Source organism: Carassius gibelio, chromosome B10 (genome assembly GCF_023724105.1).
Source record: "Carassius gibelio isolate Cgi1373 ecotype wild population from Czech Republic chromosome B10, carGib1.2-hapl.c, whole genome shotgun sequence".
In the NCBI taxonomy this organism is placed as follows: Eukaryota; Metazoa; Chordata; class Actinopteri; order Cypriniformes; family Cyprinidae; genus Carassius; species Carassius gibelio.
In genome coordinates this window covers 21,942,726-21,961,922 of record NC_068405.1, presented here as the reverse complement: position 1 = coordinate 21,961,922, position 19,197 = coordinate 21,942,726, and the positions used below count along the sequence as shown (strand labels likewise).

Sequence of the window (19,197 nt, the reverse complement as noted above, 5' to 3'; positions counted from 1 at the left end):
CACACGCGTGTACACACACACACACACACACACACACAGACACTCAGCAGGCCTTTGGCTGTGGATTAAAGAGGTAATTAGAGATTATGTCACAGGCGTGAATCATCCGCAGAGGGACAGCGGACGTGGACACGGGATTACAGCCGGCTGCATGCGGGGCACTGCGGCAGTACAGCTCTGACAAACCCCCGTTTCTCTCATTAACATCTGCTCTCTGGGAACACACTGCTGCCGGCCCCAAACGCTCAACTCCAGTAATTAGATCCGTGCAATTACACCACGTGCCACTAGAGGGCACCTTCAACCGGACACATGGGTTGTTAAGCGCAGTCACCTGTATCCGAGGGTGTCCAAAATAAATTGCTAGGTACAAGAGAAATAGGATTGCATTGCAGAAAAAAAAAAAGCTTGTTAGGCAGCAGATTGCATTTCCAGATAACTCCCTCGGGGCCACATGCTGTGGTCGGTGTTCTGCAGCTGCTTATTTGTTGGATTACACAGTCTATTAGCATGTCATTTAAAGAGATCCATGCATTAACAGGTGCCCATTCAGTCAAGAGTATCCAGCACAGTGTGTCATTTCATTTGGAGGTGAAGGGAATATGATTAATGGAAGCAATACTCAAAGCTCATATTAAAAGGTACCTGTAGCTCCACACCGTAGCCTGTGTAGACGGTCACTGTGTAAGTGCACTGCAGGAACACTCCTTCAGGGAGGGGAGGATCATCTGAAGAATCGATGTAGCCCTCTGGGTCGGTGAAATTGACCCTGCAGTTTGTTATAGCTGGAGGAAAATACCAGACAGACGACATTAAAAACCCTAGCATTCGTCTGAGTATGTCTACAGAGGGGATTTGAGATGGAAAACAACAGTGAGAAAGAACATCTAGATCGTGTAGCTATAGCCCTGCTGGAAATGCTTGCTTGGTAGCTGGGTCATTCCGTGCCAAATCAACCAAATTTCAGAAACTTCCCCAGCTCCATTTTTTTGAGTTTGTTAATATTTTTCTGTAGAAAGATAAACATGGATAGTGATAAAACTCAAAATATGAAATGCCATGGGGGTATATTTAATGAGTAATCCACTTTTTTGTAGAGGAGTGTCAAAATGGATTCTGAGTCAAATTAAAGGGGGAAAAAAATATTTTAGACATTATCATTATACATGTTTATTTTTCCTCCGAATTTCAAAAAAGAAAAAGAATTTGATCAAAAATGTGAGCCGAGGACCTGTGGTTGAGTTGACATGGAATGACCCCGCTCTGATTTCCATGCTGGTTCAGGACAGTTTATGCGGGTTAGTTCCAGTTTGGCATGGATCTTGCATAAGCGATCAAAACTTGTGTGAACTGCTCAATAAGCATGGTTTCATAGTGAGGCTAGATGAGGACACCAAGATCAAAATCATCGCTTCTAGGGGAAATTGTTGCAAACTGCTCTTTTACATCTATTTATGCTAAGTGCATGCTAAATTAATAAAGTAAATGAAGCTAGATGCTGTTTTCAAAAAGTGTAAATTGCAATGAATATTCTGTTTACACTAATGTAACCCGTGACAGAAGCTATGAATGCAAAATGTCATAGTAATTAATAGATGATTAAAAACTAGACAAAATGCTCTAGGATTAGTATTATTAATATTTTAGTATTATTTTTACACTATTATAGTATTTATTAATATTTAAAATTAACTATTCAAAAATAACTTCTATAATAACCAATATTTTATATTTTCAGTATTCATTTAACATTTTGTTTGAATTTATTCATTTTTTTAATATGTTTTTTCATTTTTATTCAGTTTTGGTTTTTAATATTTCTATTTATCTTTATTTTTATTTCAGTTTCCATTTTAGTAATTTTATTCTTTTATTTCATAATTTTTTCAATGAACAAAAATATTTTAATAGTTTTAATAAGCAATAACGACATTGCGTTACTAAAAAAACCTTGAGTGACCATATAAGTTTTTTTTATGCTCATTTTGGATATTTTATTCACATCATTGGGTTTCCACTTGGTGTTTTTTTAACACAATATCAGAACATTTGTGAAAAACAGTAAAAAAGCACTCAAAAGTCATTCACTTTCAGCGAGAGCTAGTGAGGTCAGCACTGTGTAAATGCACAGCAGCACGGGGATCATCTATTCATCTTCTTACCTGAGGTGAAAGCCCCAGTCACTGTTTCAGCGCTCACACTGGGGCCCGGAGGTCTGGGATGTGGGGTCAGAGCATCGGTGTCCCAGCTCGGTGTTGCAACAGCCTCCGGGGGTTCGGTGGGGAGCTCGTAGGCTGGAGGTAAAGAGGGGCGGCCAGTGGCACTGTGTGCAGGGAGCATCTTTCTCAGGAGGGGCTGGTCGGGGGACAGGGCCTCTGCTCCGGCCCCCAGCCCCTTCCCTAACATGGGCACCAGATGAGAGGGTAAACCGCTGGGAAGAGTCACACCCTTCTGAGCCAGAAGATGATCCTTACGGGACAGGACTGACTCTATGAAGTCCTGCCCCACGGATGCAACTCCTCTGGGGGTTTCTTTAGGGGCTGGGACCTGCATCACTGGAGCGAGGCTGGGTGGAGGGGTCACACCGGACTCATCTGGAGGAACGAGGAAGAGTTTGAGAACAACTAAACAAGTTTCTTCCTGCAAAGTTACCCGAGTTACTTGTTTTTTCATGGGCTGCAATGTAAAGCAAATGGACACTTGCATTTATGTTTCTTAAATTTTGAGAAAAAGACCCAGTAACTAGCCAGAGATTTCAACAGTGACTCAGATATGCCAAGATAGGTCTGTAAACAGATGTTATGATCTTAAGTCAAACATTTCTCATCAAATTTCTGCTATGCACACTCATTTTTTATAGCTTATTATATTTCTCTTAAAGGTACTCTACATAATTCTGACCTCTCTATCTCCATCTGTTGTTGAAACATGACATTTCTAGCTGAATCAAACTTGACAGCTCTGAATGAAAATCGATAATGTCTGCACGGTGGAAAACAAAACATGGTTTTGAATGCCAATTTCTTCTATACTGGCTCAATAATTCATTGCCAACAACAGATTTAATAAAGGAAAAAACTAAAACTCTGCAGCAGGGTCATAATCCAAAAACATTTTTTAAAAACTGATAATTGAAGTTAAAAATATGTTTTAAATATAATATGGTAAATTGAAAATTATTACATAGTCACCATGGCAATATTTGTCATTTTTGTTTAGTTTAAGTTGAAGCACTTTCTATGTGGAAATAAATAAAAATTGAAAGGTAAAATAAAACAAAACTGAAATAAATATAAATTATTTATTTAAACAATTATATTATATAATTATATTTACAAAAATTACAAAATCACATTACAAAAAATTTATGAAAATATAAAAGTATTAATAAAATATTAATAAAACCATTATAGTATACAAATAATCCTAAAGTAACACTGAATCATAGAGTAAATTGTCATTTTCCTAATTTTCACTGCCTTCAACATAAAAAAATTGACATTTTATTTGAAACTAAATATTTTTTGTGCATTTGTTTTTTAATTTGTTTCATTTAATTTAAATTACTATATTATCATGTAATAAATAAGTATTCATAAAAATATATACTACAGTTAATTTGCTACAAATAATAATGAACATGATATAACTACAATGTAACTTTGTAATCACACAGATAACCCTTAAGACATTTGAGAAGAAGAAAAAAGTATTTCTGAAGGAGTGAGTGGAATGTGAGATTAATTCTCATGAGCTGTGAAAATCAACCTCTCAGCTATACATTTCCATGTGCAAAGGCATGTTGCCAAACACGCATGATTTGTGATATGGTGGTTATGGTAAAGCGCAGGCTGCCAGTCCTACATTCATTCAGGGCAGATGTCAGCTGTATCACTGATGAGCAGTCGATGTAAAAGAGGTGGGAGTTCCAGCTCGGGGGAATCTAGTTTTCACAGCACTAGTGTGGGTCTGTGCAGGTGAGTGGAACACTGCCAGAACTGCCGGTTATTATAACTCTCTCTCTCTCTCTCTCTGCACAGCTGATTCAGGTTTGCAGACAGTCAGTCCTTCACGGGGAGGATGGACTGGAACGCAAATGAAGCGTGTCGGAGAAACCAGTCGGTAAGAAATGCACAAACACGCCGTCTCCAACATGAGCTAATGTGTGGAGCTACACCTCCTGCTCGCCAACCCAAACCTGAACTCATTCTCAAGCCCACTGAAACACCGCAACCTCTCGTTTTCTGCCAAAACGGTGTCAATGAGCCAGTTAGACAGTTAAAGTGACATCAAACTGTTATGCTTATGCTTTGTGTGAATGGACCATTTTCTACACTATTTACACCCCAATATACAGTAAGGGTCCAAATGTGTGAGACTACATTGTAAAGATGATTTTTTAAAACTCAGAAATAAACAGAAGAGCAAAAATTTTTGGAACACTAAAAAGACATAAAATGAAGAAATATTTAAGATTCCACACTATTAGTATAAATATATATACATACATATATATATATATATATATATATACATATATATATATATATATATATATATATATATATATATATATATATATATATATATATATATATATATATATATATATATATATATATATATATATACATACACATATATACACATATATATATAAAACTATTATGACATTATAATAAAAAAAGAATAAAAATAAGATTTTTATTTTTATATTTCTCTCTCTCGCTCTCTCTCTCTCTCTATATATATATGTATATAAAACAGATTAATATTTTATTATTATTAATGTTATTTAAAATATAATAATTATTATTCATATTAAAAAATATATGTATTATTTTATCACGACTTAATATTAATTTATATAATAATATAATATATATTAGTGCGGTCAATAAAAAAAACTAATCTCGATTTTTAACACCTAACATTAATTTATATTCATAAATATATTTTTTACTCTGAATCTCTAAATGAATGTAGAAAGAACAAAGAAAGTATATTTAAAAGGTTTGTTTAATAGCATCTTTTTAGTACTATGAATGAAAGTACAATACTGATTCTGATGCCTATTAAATGGATACATTCCCAAAATTTGATGATAAAATTTGTAAATATAACAAGTAAACATTACAGTCAAATTAAAAGCCATTATTTTTTACCATTTAATAAGCCCAAACTCTTATAAAACACACACACACACACACACACACACACACACACACACATATATATATATATATACTTTTTTTATTTTTTATTTAGGTGTAAATATAAATATCTTCATGGAACATGATCTTTACTTAATATCCTAATGATTTTTGTCATAAAAGAAAAATAGATAATTTGGACCCATACAATGTATTTTTGGCTGTTGCTATTGTACCTAAGACAGCTTTTTCATCAAACTAATTTAGATGCATACGTCTTCTGATCTCTGTTGGCTTTTTCACTACAGCAGCCGTTCCTCAAGGTGAAAAAAAGAGGAAGTGGCTGATCAATGAAATTACACCGGCGAAAAAAGCTATTACCCTCTGCGAGTGATAGAGTGTTGTTCAGGGACGTAGTCTGAGCAATAAAACATGTAATGAATGTGAGTACAAGAGGAAAGCACCCACTTCGTCCTCTAGTGAAAGTTAATTGTACAGCACACATGCACTTCTGCTCAATATAAGCAATCCTGAATTTATTAGTCACCATTAGAGATTCAAACGAGAAGCTAGTTGACTACTGGATGTATAACACTTAGACAAAAGATAGCTTCAACAGAAAATGTCTGAAAAGTATAGTTCTCAAAAAATTCTCAAATCTAGGAGAACATTTCAGGACACACTGTTCAGGTGAAAAACAGACAAAAATGAGAGTGCTACTGACATCCAGTAAGAAGGCAGATTTCTGAGAGCAGTCTGAGATCTTTTCTGAGACAAACAAGATTGTGAGGAACAGTCTCAGGTTCAGCAAAGCCTTCTTTTAATCTTCTAATCTCATCGCCGTCTAGAAGAAACAATTGAAGTATCAAAGAGATGTGTATTCATGCACGATCACTAAAACATCTGGCCGAGGCAAAATTGGATTTGACAATACATTCACTGCGATTCAGTATCAAAGCTACAACACTTCATCCATTCTGGTTAGATTTGCGGCTAGAGCTTCTAATCACTGTTTGTGAGCGCTGTGTTATCTCTGTCATTCATTTAATCTATAGAGGGACAAAGAGTTGCAATTTCGCACTATTGTTCACTGGATCTTTTTCACCGTGTAGAATTGCTGTTTGACATTTATTTATAGCAAGTGGGTCAGAGAAAGCCAACACATCTGACTCTGAAACCCCAGCACCACTAAACACTACAGGGTTGGAGTTGGTTAACAGGAGCCATTATCCATAATGTCATAATGCATGTCAAATGAACTATAGTTATATATTTCACCAGTCAGTAATTGCAAGCAGACACAATACAAGCTTGTCAACAATAAAACTGCCTTTCTGCTGTGTGCAACCTCCGGATTCAACATAGCTGCAAACCTTGTAAATCTGACCTCGCATAAAAAATAAAAAAAAAGATCAACTAATCAATTAAAAACAATAAAAATATGATATTTAATTTAGCAACTAATAATGTAGAATTTATGATGAAATCATAATGTATTCAATCATTTTTATTTATATTTTATGTGTATACACATTCAAATTTTTTATTAAAATTATATAAATTACTACAATTATCTATCTATCTATCTATCTATCTATCTATCTATCTATCTATCTATCTATCTATCTATCGAATTTATCTAATTCTATCGAATTTCATCACATTTTCCATTATCAGTTGCTAAATCGAATATCGCAATGGAGTGTAGCATTAAATTACATATACACAAATAATGATATATAATTTAATGATATAATAATTATATATTATTTGTTTTTTATATTTATAATTTAGATAATTTTATATATTTTTTATAAAATAATTGTTAAAAATTAAGATTTACAAAATATTAATCATCATAATTTATCTAAATGATAATCTACAATGCTACACCAACTTTAATAAGCAGAAATGACTGGTGTTGTTTTCCCTGTTGCTCTGAATGACAGATTTCTCATGTCAAGTAGACACATTAACGGCTGTCCAACCGGAGCGAGAGAAGCGTTCTGCAGCAGTGTCAGTGCGGTTGAGCTGGTCCTGTAAACCCCATACGTTCACATGAGATAATGAGCCACAAACATCACAGCAATTACTAAGAGCACAGAGTCCAACACTGCTGCTGATGGAGAAATGAATCCTGCTCTAGCTGTCATCAACTTAAACCTCTCTGTCTCTCTCTCCTCCCTGCCTCAGTCTTTTCTTTATCTTGTTTCCTCGACTCGGCTTCTTTCCGTCGCTCCGCACTCTGCTTATTCTGTCGGATTATGACTCAGACAGCTTTCCTGACAGTGACGGCGGAAACAGAAGAAATGCCATTCAATAAATGGCCAGCGCTGAGACAAATGCAGGAGGGGTGGAAAAAAAATAACGGTGGCAGCTCAGCCATGCGAGAAATATTAATGTCTGAAACCAGTCTGAACTTCTAAAGGGGGTTTCTTCTTTCTTATTTCAAAACTAACTGAAATTAAATAAGTTGAAGTAAAATTGCTTAAAAATGTAAAATAACATAAAAAAAAAATACATTTAAGCTTAATAAAAACACAATAAAAATTAAAACAAAAAAAAGAGGTTAATTTGGAAATATTAATAAATACTATATATAGTATACAAATAACAGCATTTATCAAAATACCATAGTATTTCACCATGATATATGTTCTTTTCACACAGTACCATACCATGGTATAATAAATCTATAATCTTGTGCAACACATGTGCATCAATCTAAATAATCTATAAGGGTTTTGTGAAATATGACAGCAATGGTTAAAAACAGCCAGTGTTCCTCACGCTGAAGCCCTGTTCCAGGCCTTTCGTCTGTTGAAATCCAGGAATATAATTCCTCTCAGCAGCATCCTTTGACATTCAGACAGGGGCGAAAGAGGGCCAATCACACGACACAATGCAGCGCTTGACAAGAGGAAGATCCCGACCAATCTGGATCAGCAAGAACCCCGAGATCCTGTCAGCTGTGTACAAATGCTTGATGGTTCCTATCCCGCCTCTCTTTGTGTGTCTGGATCAAATCCAAAAGCTGTTCGGAGCGAATATGCCAAAATCAAAATAGAGGCATTCAGTTGTCATAATTGCAGCCTAGAGAGCAGTTGGAGGATTTTCAGTTAGACGCTGTTGCCTCAACAACCTGGAGAGATTTACCAAGCGTTCAGAGTTTATTTACCTCCACCAGACAGTTACGTCTTTATCAGGATGCTGCTAAAAGCCAGCAGAGATAGAGAGCAACAGCAGAGCTCCAGAAGTCAAAATCCTATTCATTTTCCTTACAGAAAAACTTTTAGCAATAACATATAATCCGATAAAGACAGGCCTACCGTGAGCTCTGAGGTTAAGCTTCTGTAGAAGCCTAAATTCTAAAGAATTCAAACTTTTTTAAATCAAGTTTATTAGCAGAATTTACAATGGTCCACCAAAGAAGTCGCTGTTACCATGGAAACAAAAACTGCAGCAATAGATATATTTCAAACTTATAAATTTGAGTATTTTGCAATAAAACAAAAACATATTTAATTATATTTCTTGTACAGTATATAAACTCTATTTAGGCTAGCTATTAAACTATTGCTAATGTTCAAAAGATTGGGACCCTTTTTAAAAAAGAAATTAATATTTTTATTAAGCAAAAAATTCATTTAACTGATCAAAAGTGGCATTTACAGTGTTAGAAAAGATTTATGTGCCAAATAAATGCTGTTCTTTCGAATGTTCCACTTTTTTTGTACCATAAATTAGTCAATTGGGGTGAGCTTCATGGGATGAGTTGATTTCCTTTTAATTTAATAAAAAAAAAAAAATAAAAAAAACTAAACAGCTGCACAATTAACTAACCATCAGGAGTCCAATTTAAGTGTATTTAAATATAATCTAAATTTTCAAAGCAATGCATAAGGATATGCATATGGAATATACTGCCTGCCACAATTAACAATTAACAATTTACAGATTTTTAAATACTATCAGCATGATATACAGATAGATGTACTATGAACATACTATACAGATGGATTATGTATTAAGTATATGTAAACTGTAAGCAGAAACATAACTTATACTAGTGCAATGGACAGTAAAATAGTGAGAATAGTGAGAAATATTCCAGTGTGCAAACTGATTATTCAGTATTCTGGATGAACATATAGTAGTGCAAGTAATAACAAGTGAACGGTTTTGTTTGTTTGTTTCTGAGTACTTATTTGAAATCCCTAAGGTGAAAATTAATAGGAAAAAATACTTCCGGAACCCAAGAAAGTGGGCGGTCATAGTACAAGAAAAGGCCTTTAAATAAGCTCTGAATGTCTTGGTTTGACCGAACCGATAAACGCACTCTCACAGAGCTTCCCACACACTTCCACATCTCCCCCGTCTACACGGCATCCCATTATCACTGTTTAGTGCTGTGACTGCGTGCTGACTCATTAAAGGTGTCAATGATCCCACCATAGAGAAAAAGAGTAACAGAGTGCTTGTGAGAGGAGGGATTGCATGAGATAAAGAGGATGGTGGGTGAGGATGGGCGAGAGAAAGAGAGAGAGAGAGACTGTGTGTTTCTGGGCAGAGCAGATAAAGGCCACCGCCATTGGCTGTATGGATGCAGGGAAGAATTGCACGCTTGTCAAGGATTGAACGCATGGCTGAATAGAGAAACATATAACTAACCTTGACTTTTCAATTTCTACCTTTGTCTGCTTTTATGCCCTTCCTCTTTCCACCGCCGGTGACATTCCCGACACGCTTTACAGCTGACAAACAGACAATTACTGTAACCGTAAATTCCTGGCAGAGCTTTCCCGTCCTATCATATCCAGTCGCTGTGGAAAAGCACTGCATACGAAGGCTAAGGCGCTTATGACGACTACAAAACATCACAGATATCGGGGGGAAATTAGCTCAGTAGCTGTTTGTGAGAATTATAAACCTCAGGGCAAAGAAACACAAGTGTTTAACGTAAACAGAAGCAGAAGGTGATCACAATCATCAAGCTTACAGCTCAAACGCTTGCTCTCTGAGCCACGCTGAGCATTGTGGGAGGTCTGCAGTACAGTAAAGATCCCTGCCGCTGTCACCACTTACCATTAATATCTGATGCTGCAGGCCTATTTTAAAGACTGTTAGAGTCGGCTAAAGAAACCTTACTGCGGTTGCACAATATATTGATTTTTTAAATTATAATGGCACCCCAGACATAATGACTAGGGAGATTTTGGCTCCTGAAATGAAACATTTGCAAGTCATATTCTTAGAAAAATTACTGAATGGCTAAAAATAGTTGTTCAGAAACAGTTGATTAAGTGCATAACTGCTTACTTTAGCTTTTAAAAGCAGTTAACAGCAACATTTTAGAGAATTCAACTATTTAAGTTAAATAGTGGTATTATGGTTACAAAAATTTAGATGTATTTTTGGCATACTGTTTTCAATTTACTATATAGTCAGGAAGTATTTAATTTCAGACACAGCGAGGGTCTTGGAAATGTGCTAGCGAATTACACCCAGAACACCAGAGCAACCACAGCATCTTGCTAGAACCAATCAGCACACCTTATAGCCGTGCCTTAGCAACCACTTCAACACAAGGTTTTTCCAAACAATACCTCAGAAGGGCCTCATATTAATTATATCTGAACTACTGACTCAAGCTCACATTCCAGCATTAATTAATCTAAATTCTCATCCTCCACATATACATGACAGCAGCCATTTTCTCAAGGGATCGCTGGCCCGGCTTACTAATTTGAACACCTGCCTCATTAGCGATGGTGCTCGGCCCTGAGCTCAATGCCGGCTATTACTGGAAGCTCACACTACAGGGTTAGAGACAAAGAAGAGCAGGAACCAGAAATAATGATTTTTTTCTTCAGTGGAAGCTAATGAGAGCAACACAGACACTGGGTCGATGTGTCGGGACAGTTCTTACATGCCCCCATTGGGTCAGTCCAGCCCCCTAGATCCAATGCTGAACTGGAGCAGCCATTGATTGCGTTGGGACGAGCCACATGACACATCATCTCTGTCTAAAGTGCTGCCCAATGCACCACGGATACAATATTAAACCAATGATCTACCATGCAAAAACCCTTTTCTATTGGGAGTCTGTAAACATGTACAAATTACATCAAGAGTCTTGGACGAACGCCTGGTGACTGCACAGCTCTAGATTGACACAGTCATCCGTCGATGTGGAAAATAAGAGCTGTCAATCCTGACGGTACAGATTCAGTTGGCATGGACAGCTTTTCAGCACAAATCAACTTGCGTGTGTAATAAGACTTGGCATCAAAGTGGTCAAATTAAGACATTTAATCAGCTTATTTGCATTAAAGTGTATTATTTTAATGTAAGCATTTTTCCTATTTAAATATAATATGCAAAGCAACTATAAATGAGCATTCATGAGTTAGCAATGCACAACAGCAGGCAATTGTACTCATATGAAATGGCATATTCAACAAAAAAAATTAACTGAAAAATGTATGTTTCATATTATAATTAGAAAAAAAATTCACTCCGAAATTTTTATTAAATTTCACAAAATATTATAAAGAAGTTGCCAGAAACACATTGAATTAAACATGAAAAAATTAAAACATACTCCAATAATCGTATTATATCTTGTCTCGATGAAACTAGCTTTTCTAGTGAAAAATTACAGCTAAATGATTTTTTTAAAATAATTTATTTTGAACGATTCTTGCTTCAGTTACAATTATATTAGATAAACAATGAATTAGAATTGCAATTCTGCAACCTGTTTGGTAACTCAATTAAAAAAAAAAGTTTCATTTCAGGTATTAAATTGGAATTCCATTCAATTCTGGACAACGCACAAACTGGTTTCATTCAACAGCACCAGAAGGCAAGTTTAAACTCTTTAAAGAAATGAAATAGTGTCAAATAAATGTAAATGTAAATCTTTACATTGCTTTAGAAGTTGTTTGTGAACAATTTACGTGACATAATTTCCCATAATATTGACTGGGTTATGAAAATAATTTGGAAAAATACAGCCCACGGTAATATGAACAAATATTCTGTATTGTCTTTTAAAGGCATTTACCCATATTTTAATTATGCTTTGCACTGAGATCTGTTTAAGGGCTAAAGGAAACAAGTCAGGTCATTTATAGTTTAACAGATTTTTTCTCATAGTGTTGTTATTGTTTCAGCACATTAAATTAGAACAGGAGAAAGTCTTTTAAATATGAACACAATTCAAGAACATCAGAACAGTAAACCATCTCATCGTCTCCACGGTGCCTTTATAGGGATCATATCCATTCTTGGATGTTTTGGGGGCAGGAATCTATTGGATTCCCTCCAGGATGGCAAGGCAGATGGCATCTTCTGCATCTCTGAGCAGCTGCACAGGTGTGCGTCGTCTGTCCTGTTCCTCTCTCTCTCCTCACACCCTCTGCCTTTAATCTCAGCGCTCCTCCCTCAACATTCTGACCTTTGCTTTGGTTTTATTTGTGTTATTTTGGGACGCTGTGTTCCTCAAAGCTGAGGTGAAACGAACAGTGTTTTCTACGATACGACAAGAGTGTGATTAACCACTTCTCTAGAGAACAAAGTGTGACAGTTCATCAGAGAGCTGTATCCTCTCCTGCCTTCATCTAACTAACAGAGTGTACACAGGGATCAAAAAGAAGAACGATAGAAGATCTCTCTCTCTCTGGGCATCGGCCCACAAAAACACACAGACTCCTCACAAACCTCTGTCAATTTTCAGAATAGCAGATTATCATTTCTTTACAGTAAACTACCGCTCAAAGGTTTAGGCTCAGTAAGATTTTAAGAAATTAATAGGCCTACTTTTAATCAGTAAGGACTCATTACATTTATTTAAAAATACATTTAAAATGTTACAAATATATCTATATCGGATTAATGTTGCCCTATTCATTAAATCCTGAAATAAGTAGCACAGTTTCCACAAAAACTGGGTTTTCAACAAAGAAATGTTTCTTGAGCTCAAATCATCATATCAGAATGATTTCAGCAGGATCATGTGACACTGAAGACTGGAGTAAAATGCTTTAAAAATTCAGCTTTGCATCACAGAAATAAACTACATTTTTAAATATATTCAATTAGAAAACAGAAAACAGAAATTTGAAATAGTAAAATATATTTCACAACATTTTTTTCCCGTTTGTTTGAATTATTTTAAATAAATGCAATGCAGTCACATGACCTCAGGTTGCTTGTTTCACTCAGCATATGGCATCCAGTTATTATCTTGCAAATATTTAAAATAATTTTAATTCAGTTTAAAGAATTTACCATTTTATATATATATACAAAAAAGGATTAAAATAATATTAAATCTAAAAATTCAATTGGAAATTGATGTTTTATACATTTCATTTTGGGACCAAGTAGTTCAAGTTGTGTTCTTTAGCTGACTCAAATGTAGTATGTCATTCCAGATGTTCCATGCGTACAGAAATTCACATAACTTACAGTATAATAGTAAATAATAATAAATGTAATTACTAATTAGTATGCAGCTTCAAAACCAGCCACAGATAATGGCCTTTGAGATTCTTCTTTGGCAGTTTTTCCATGGCAATGTCACATTCTGTGTATTCACTGCATACTTTTCTTTGTAAAGCTACTTTGGACCAACTTCAATAAGTCAAAGTTTTTCCCAAAGACTTCCTGTGTTGATATTTCTATCACCATGACAACCTATCTTAAAAGCCCTCTCCATTTACAATTAATGCAGTTGTCCTTTAAAACTTTTATTTGTTGATTTATTTATGCTTTATGCTACCCAGAGGAAACCCGCTGAACGTCTAAAAATCAAAGCGCATGTCATCCTCACACAGATCCTGTGACAGTGAGGAGGTTTCATAAGCATGACAGAGTTTGATGGATGCAAGATGGAAAAAAGGCTATGAGTATGAGTGTTTTTCTCTTTTTCCCCCCTCTTCTCCATGCCTTGACTCCTCCATCTTGTGCTCCATGCATGAACGGGATGCAGTCTGGAGTGTGAGTGGTGTTTCAATGACTGTTGCCCACAGAGAAGCACTAAAGTGTGCAGCCCTGCCAAGAACCCTCCAACCGATCGCTCATTCACACGCTCAGAAGTCCTGGATCTGACCGCAGCCGAGACAGCACAGGCAGAAAACACCCGGCCACCCGGCCGCTAACAATAAAGCATCATAGTATCATGTATACCATGGTACATGGATGTAACAATCACTAAAAAACAGAAGCACTAAAAGAATTTCTGAAAAAAGTACCTTGGTAAAAAGCCAGATGGTAAAGCCATGGTACTTTGATGTAAACCATGTCACCACAGTATTTCCATGTCACTCCAAGGTATCAATATTTTTTTCTGATAAAACCACATTATTCTAAGAAGTACCTTAAAATAGCCAGTAAATACTCTTATTGTGGTACATTCACTTTTGTAAGGAAAAACACCATGTTTCTGATACCACACCTTACATGTCTAAATTGCACTTTTTTAATGTGGAACCAGTGCTATGATATTCATAAAAGTACCTTGTTGTAGTACCATGTAAATACCATGGTATTTTCACCTGATACCATCACTATATTCATGGTACCATAACATTTTAAGGAAAATGTTAAAAGCATGGTTTTATAGATGTTTACCATGGTCATACCATTTTTGATATGGTAACATGGTTAATACCATTGATTTATGGATATTTACCATGCTGATACAATATTTTTAATGTGGTAACATCGTAATACCATACTTTTTCTGGTTATAACTTACAAAAAGTACTGTGGCGCCACTATGGCACATCTGATAATACTATGGTACTTTGAAACACTTGCTACCAACCAACTTTCAAGAATACCACGGTATGTTTAAAAAATATCAAGGAAGTATACTATGGTACTTTTTTGAAAGTGTGGTACCAGATAATAATATTTTTGGATATGACAGTACAATGAAATAGTTATGTACTTTACAAAAACTACTGTGCCATAACAGTAATAGGATACCATGGTATTCTTGAAAGTTGTAGCAAGTGTTTCAAAGTACCATAGTATTATCAGATGTGCCATAGTTGCGCCACAGTACTTTTTGTAAGTTATAACCAGAAAAATCATGGTATTACCATGTTACCACATTAAAAACATTGTTTCACCATGGTAAATATTCATAAATCAATGGTAGTGTCATGATTCATAAATCATGTTACCATATCAAAAATGGTATTACCATGGTAAACATCCATGCTTTTAACATTTTCCTTAAAATGTGATGGTACCATGAATATAGTGATGGTATCAGGTAAAAATACCATGGTATTTACAGTAATAGTTTCAAATGGTAATACTATGGTACTCTTGGTACAAATGTACATGGTAGTTACAATAATACCACGGCGTATTAGTAAGTAGTAAGTTCTCTAGTATATATCAAAAGTACCATGGTACCTCCACAGTAGGTTTAAAGGGCATTAAAGCTCTTCAGCCACATTTCAAGACATTAATTCTCATCTACAAAAGCAGCAGGCGCGAGTCCTTATCACATTCAGGAATGATTCAGATCTAAACGTCTGAAATTACATTAATTCTGAGGCTCTTTCTAAAGCTGTTTTCATGCCCCGAAAAAGTCATTTCCATAATAGCATAAAATGAAGTTTCAGCACTGAATCGACTCTCTCCACCTGCTGGGACTGTCCGTCTGCATTAGCAGCTGACAGCGCTCGCAAGCACCGGATGAACAAACCCCGACAGCTGGAGGTGTGTTAAACATTGAGCTAAAACGTTAAGGCAAACACTCGCTCTAAAATGTCACCGTGGAGACAGGGGAGCTGACGGCAATGCTTTGACTGCATTTCTCACCTCGTCTCGATGTGCTAAATGCACCCAGGCTCAGGTGAAGGCAGTCGCTTGGATGCAGAACTCAAATCAGAGGAACAGGTCGGGACGTTTCGAAACATGCGACCTGTCAGCCACCGCTTTGAAGCAAAGGGAAGCTGAAATATTAAGCATGTAAAATGCTCCGCGGAAATTGAGGTGTCATGTGCCTGACAGATGGTGCATGCTTTGCACCAACCGTTCCATCTGGCTGAAGTGACACCGTCATATTCAGAGGCTCAGATTCATCATGGAGCATCATCAAAGTTCAGCGCTGACGTTCTGAATCGCTCATTCACATGCATCATTAGAGCTGTAGCCATAGGAGCGATTATGAGGGGTTGTGTCCTATTCCTCAACAATCTCCTGCTTTTTAATCTCTTTAAAAGGCGTCTGTTGGCAACAGTGAACATTTAGACGCTTGAGGAGCCTTATTCTCCAGTCTTGAAGATCTTGCATAATTTCATTACAGTTTATTGCTTTTCTTTTAACAGCAGAGTGCATTAAAAGAAGGGAACAATCAAGACACAACAAAAACCAGGCTTAAATTCATATTTCCCATTTGAGCACCTTGGCTCAATGTGAGGGAGCAAATGTTCAAAGGAACCATTAACTCCAAAATTTGCTGAGAATGTACTCACCCTCAGGCCATACAAGATGTAAAGGAGTTAGTTTATTAATGGAGATGTGGAGAAATGTATCATTTAATCACTTGCTCACCAATGGGTGAATGGGTGCCGTCAGAATGAGAGTCCAAACAGCTGATAAATACATCACAATAATCCACAAGTGATCCACACCACTCCAGTCAATCAATTAATGTCTTGCAAGAGAAAAATCTGTATGTTTTAAAGAATAAATACATAATTAAGAAAGTTTTTAACTTCAAACAGATCCAAATCAGTAAACAAATATGTTGGTGGATTTTGCTGTGAGAGGACAACAGGGGATGGACTTTTTCAATGGACAAAGCATTATTATGGATTTTGTCAAAAAAACAATGATTCAAAGTAGGGCCGGGACTTTAACGCGTTAATTGAGATTAATTAATTACACAAAAAATAATGCGTTAACTAAGATTAATTAATTACAGAAAAAAAATCCCGCATTTTTTATAACTTATTTTTGCACCATGGAACGTTTCTCACTGGATGAGTTTCGGCGGACCGATTATACTGGAGCACCAACTAGCGTTCGCATATCACCACAGCACATCGAGCCTCAAGCAGGCGGCAAGGAAGTCGACCGGAAGTTGAAGTCGGCTGCGTGCCGCCATCTTGTAGCAGAACTTCACTTGCGTTAGCATTCCCATTGACTCCCATTCATTTTGGCGTCACTTTGACAGCGAATAACTTTACATCTGAGGCGTATCTTTCTAAAGATACACGACAATATATAAAGGGCTCCATTACCTTCTTTGTTACAATGTGGCCCCGTAGAAACAGTTTTTGTAAAAAATAGGCTAACGATTGCGTCACAACCACTCGACTCTCTATCGCATTACCATACAGCCAGGAGGAGACGCTCGCAGGCAATTAACTTAATATGGCGTACTGGCGTTACATTTTAAATACTATACAAAATAATTAATCAGAATACTTACTCCTGCTCACTCACGACAAAGAACTCCCCGCTCAAGCTCGCCGTCTCTGCAAGATTAACGATGGCAGTTTGCACGCACAGCTACTAGAAGATTTACATCTGTCAGACAGGTTGCTGACGTCGTCAAGCTTCGTTTGAGTCTGCGAGTCAGAAACGGAAGTGCTAAAAAACACTAAAAATGGGCTTCACTTGTCTCAATTGAGTTCCAATGGGGTCGCTGTGTCCATTTCTTTTACTGTCTTTGGTCTCAAGTATCACCTCAACGCAAAACATATAGCAGCTAGCGTGGACTTTACACTTTATGTTGAACTATGTATTATTTTGTTGAACTCTTTGTTTTGGCCAAGGTTTGTATACTTAGTATGTTATGGCCTCTGAAGCAACAGAGAGATGTTTTCTAATAGTCAGTGTTTCCAGTGTTCTGAATGTAATTGACAGTATTGTGTTTTACTTAAAAAAACACTTTACAGAAGGTTCCAGCACCTATAAGCTTCCTGAATTTCTGAAATGTACTATTTCTAAATTGTTTCTAAATATGCTATTGCTACACTTAATGGCAAAAATTGCAATGGTCTGCTAGACTTGGTTGAACAAAAATAAACAATATTTTGTTGCTTAAGCTTATGTATTCAGTCATTATTCAATGGTATACTATAAATCCATGTGAAATAAATTACTTCTCACTGTTCTCAGGTCAAATATTTATATGCGATTAAAATGCGATTAATTTCGATTAATTAATTACAAAGCCTCTAATTAATTAGATTAATTTTTTTAATCAAGTCCCGGCCCTAATTCAAAGTTAAAACAACTTCATAGTGAATTTGCTTCTTTTCTCAGCTTCACAAGATATTACCTGATGGACTGGAGTGGTGTTAATTACTTGTGGATTATCGGCTGTTTGGATTCTTTCCGACGGCACCCATTCACTACAGAGGATCCATTGGTGAGCAAGTGATGAAATGCTACATTTCTCCAAATTTCTTCCAATGGAGAAACAAACCCATCTACATCTTGGATGGCCTGAGGGTAAGTACATTTTCAGCAAATCTTTATTTTTGAGAGAACTACTACTTAAAACTCAACAAACATGAAATGGTGGAACGCTGCAACCAAATGTGATTAATGTTCTGAGTCAAACAATTTTGGCATGACATACACTTAATCCTTTAAAATAAGACTAGGATCATTTATTATGAAAGTCAAGCTGATTTTGATATCATGTTAACTTTAATCAGTCATGCACACACCCTCTTCTGCATGTCAGAGTGAACATTATAGAGCATTTAATGACCCCTCAAATGAATCCAGTCAGTGCAACTAAACACAAAACACACACTAATATATCCTCTTTTCAGGCCACAGGTAAAAATGAGCCGATCCTTTGGGTCTTCCATTAGTTTTGTCGGATTCACTCGACCAATGCGATCAGTCAGGGCTGATTAACACTGCCTGATCATTTCATTAACACTCCGAGGCAACAGATGCTCGCCTGTGAAACTCTTGTGTCAGGAAGTTTACGCTAAACTGTTTCCTCACATTCTCATCAAGAAACGTTAAAGAGGGCCTTAATTTGCCT

At 36.2% G+C, this 19,197-nt stretch overlaps 1 protein-coding gene across 1 annotated transcript in view; it reads right to left on the bottom strand.

Moving 5' to 3' along the window:
- The window catches only part of LOC127965930 (seizure 6-like protein), a 36,085-nt gene that overhangs the window by 10,528 nt on the left and 6,360 nt on the right, over positions 1–19,197 (bottom strand). Inside the window, exons 2-3 of the mRNA XM_052566652.1 lie at positions 2,163–2,594; positions 646–785 (exon numbers count right to left, since the gene is read on the bottom strand). Of these exons, the coding sequence (XP_052422612.1) occupies positions 646–785; positions 2,163–2,594 (572 nt within the window). The remainder of the gene's footprint in view (positions 1–645; positions 786–2,162; positions 2,595–19,197) is intronic.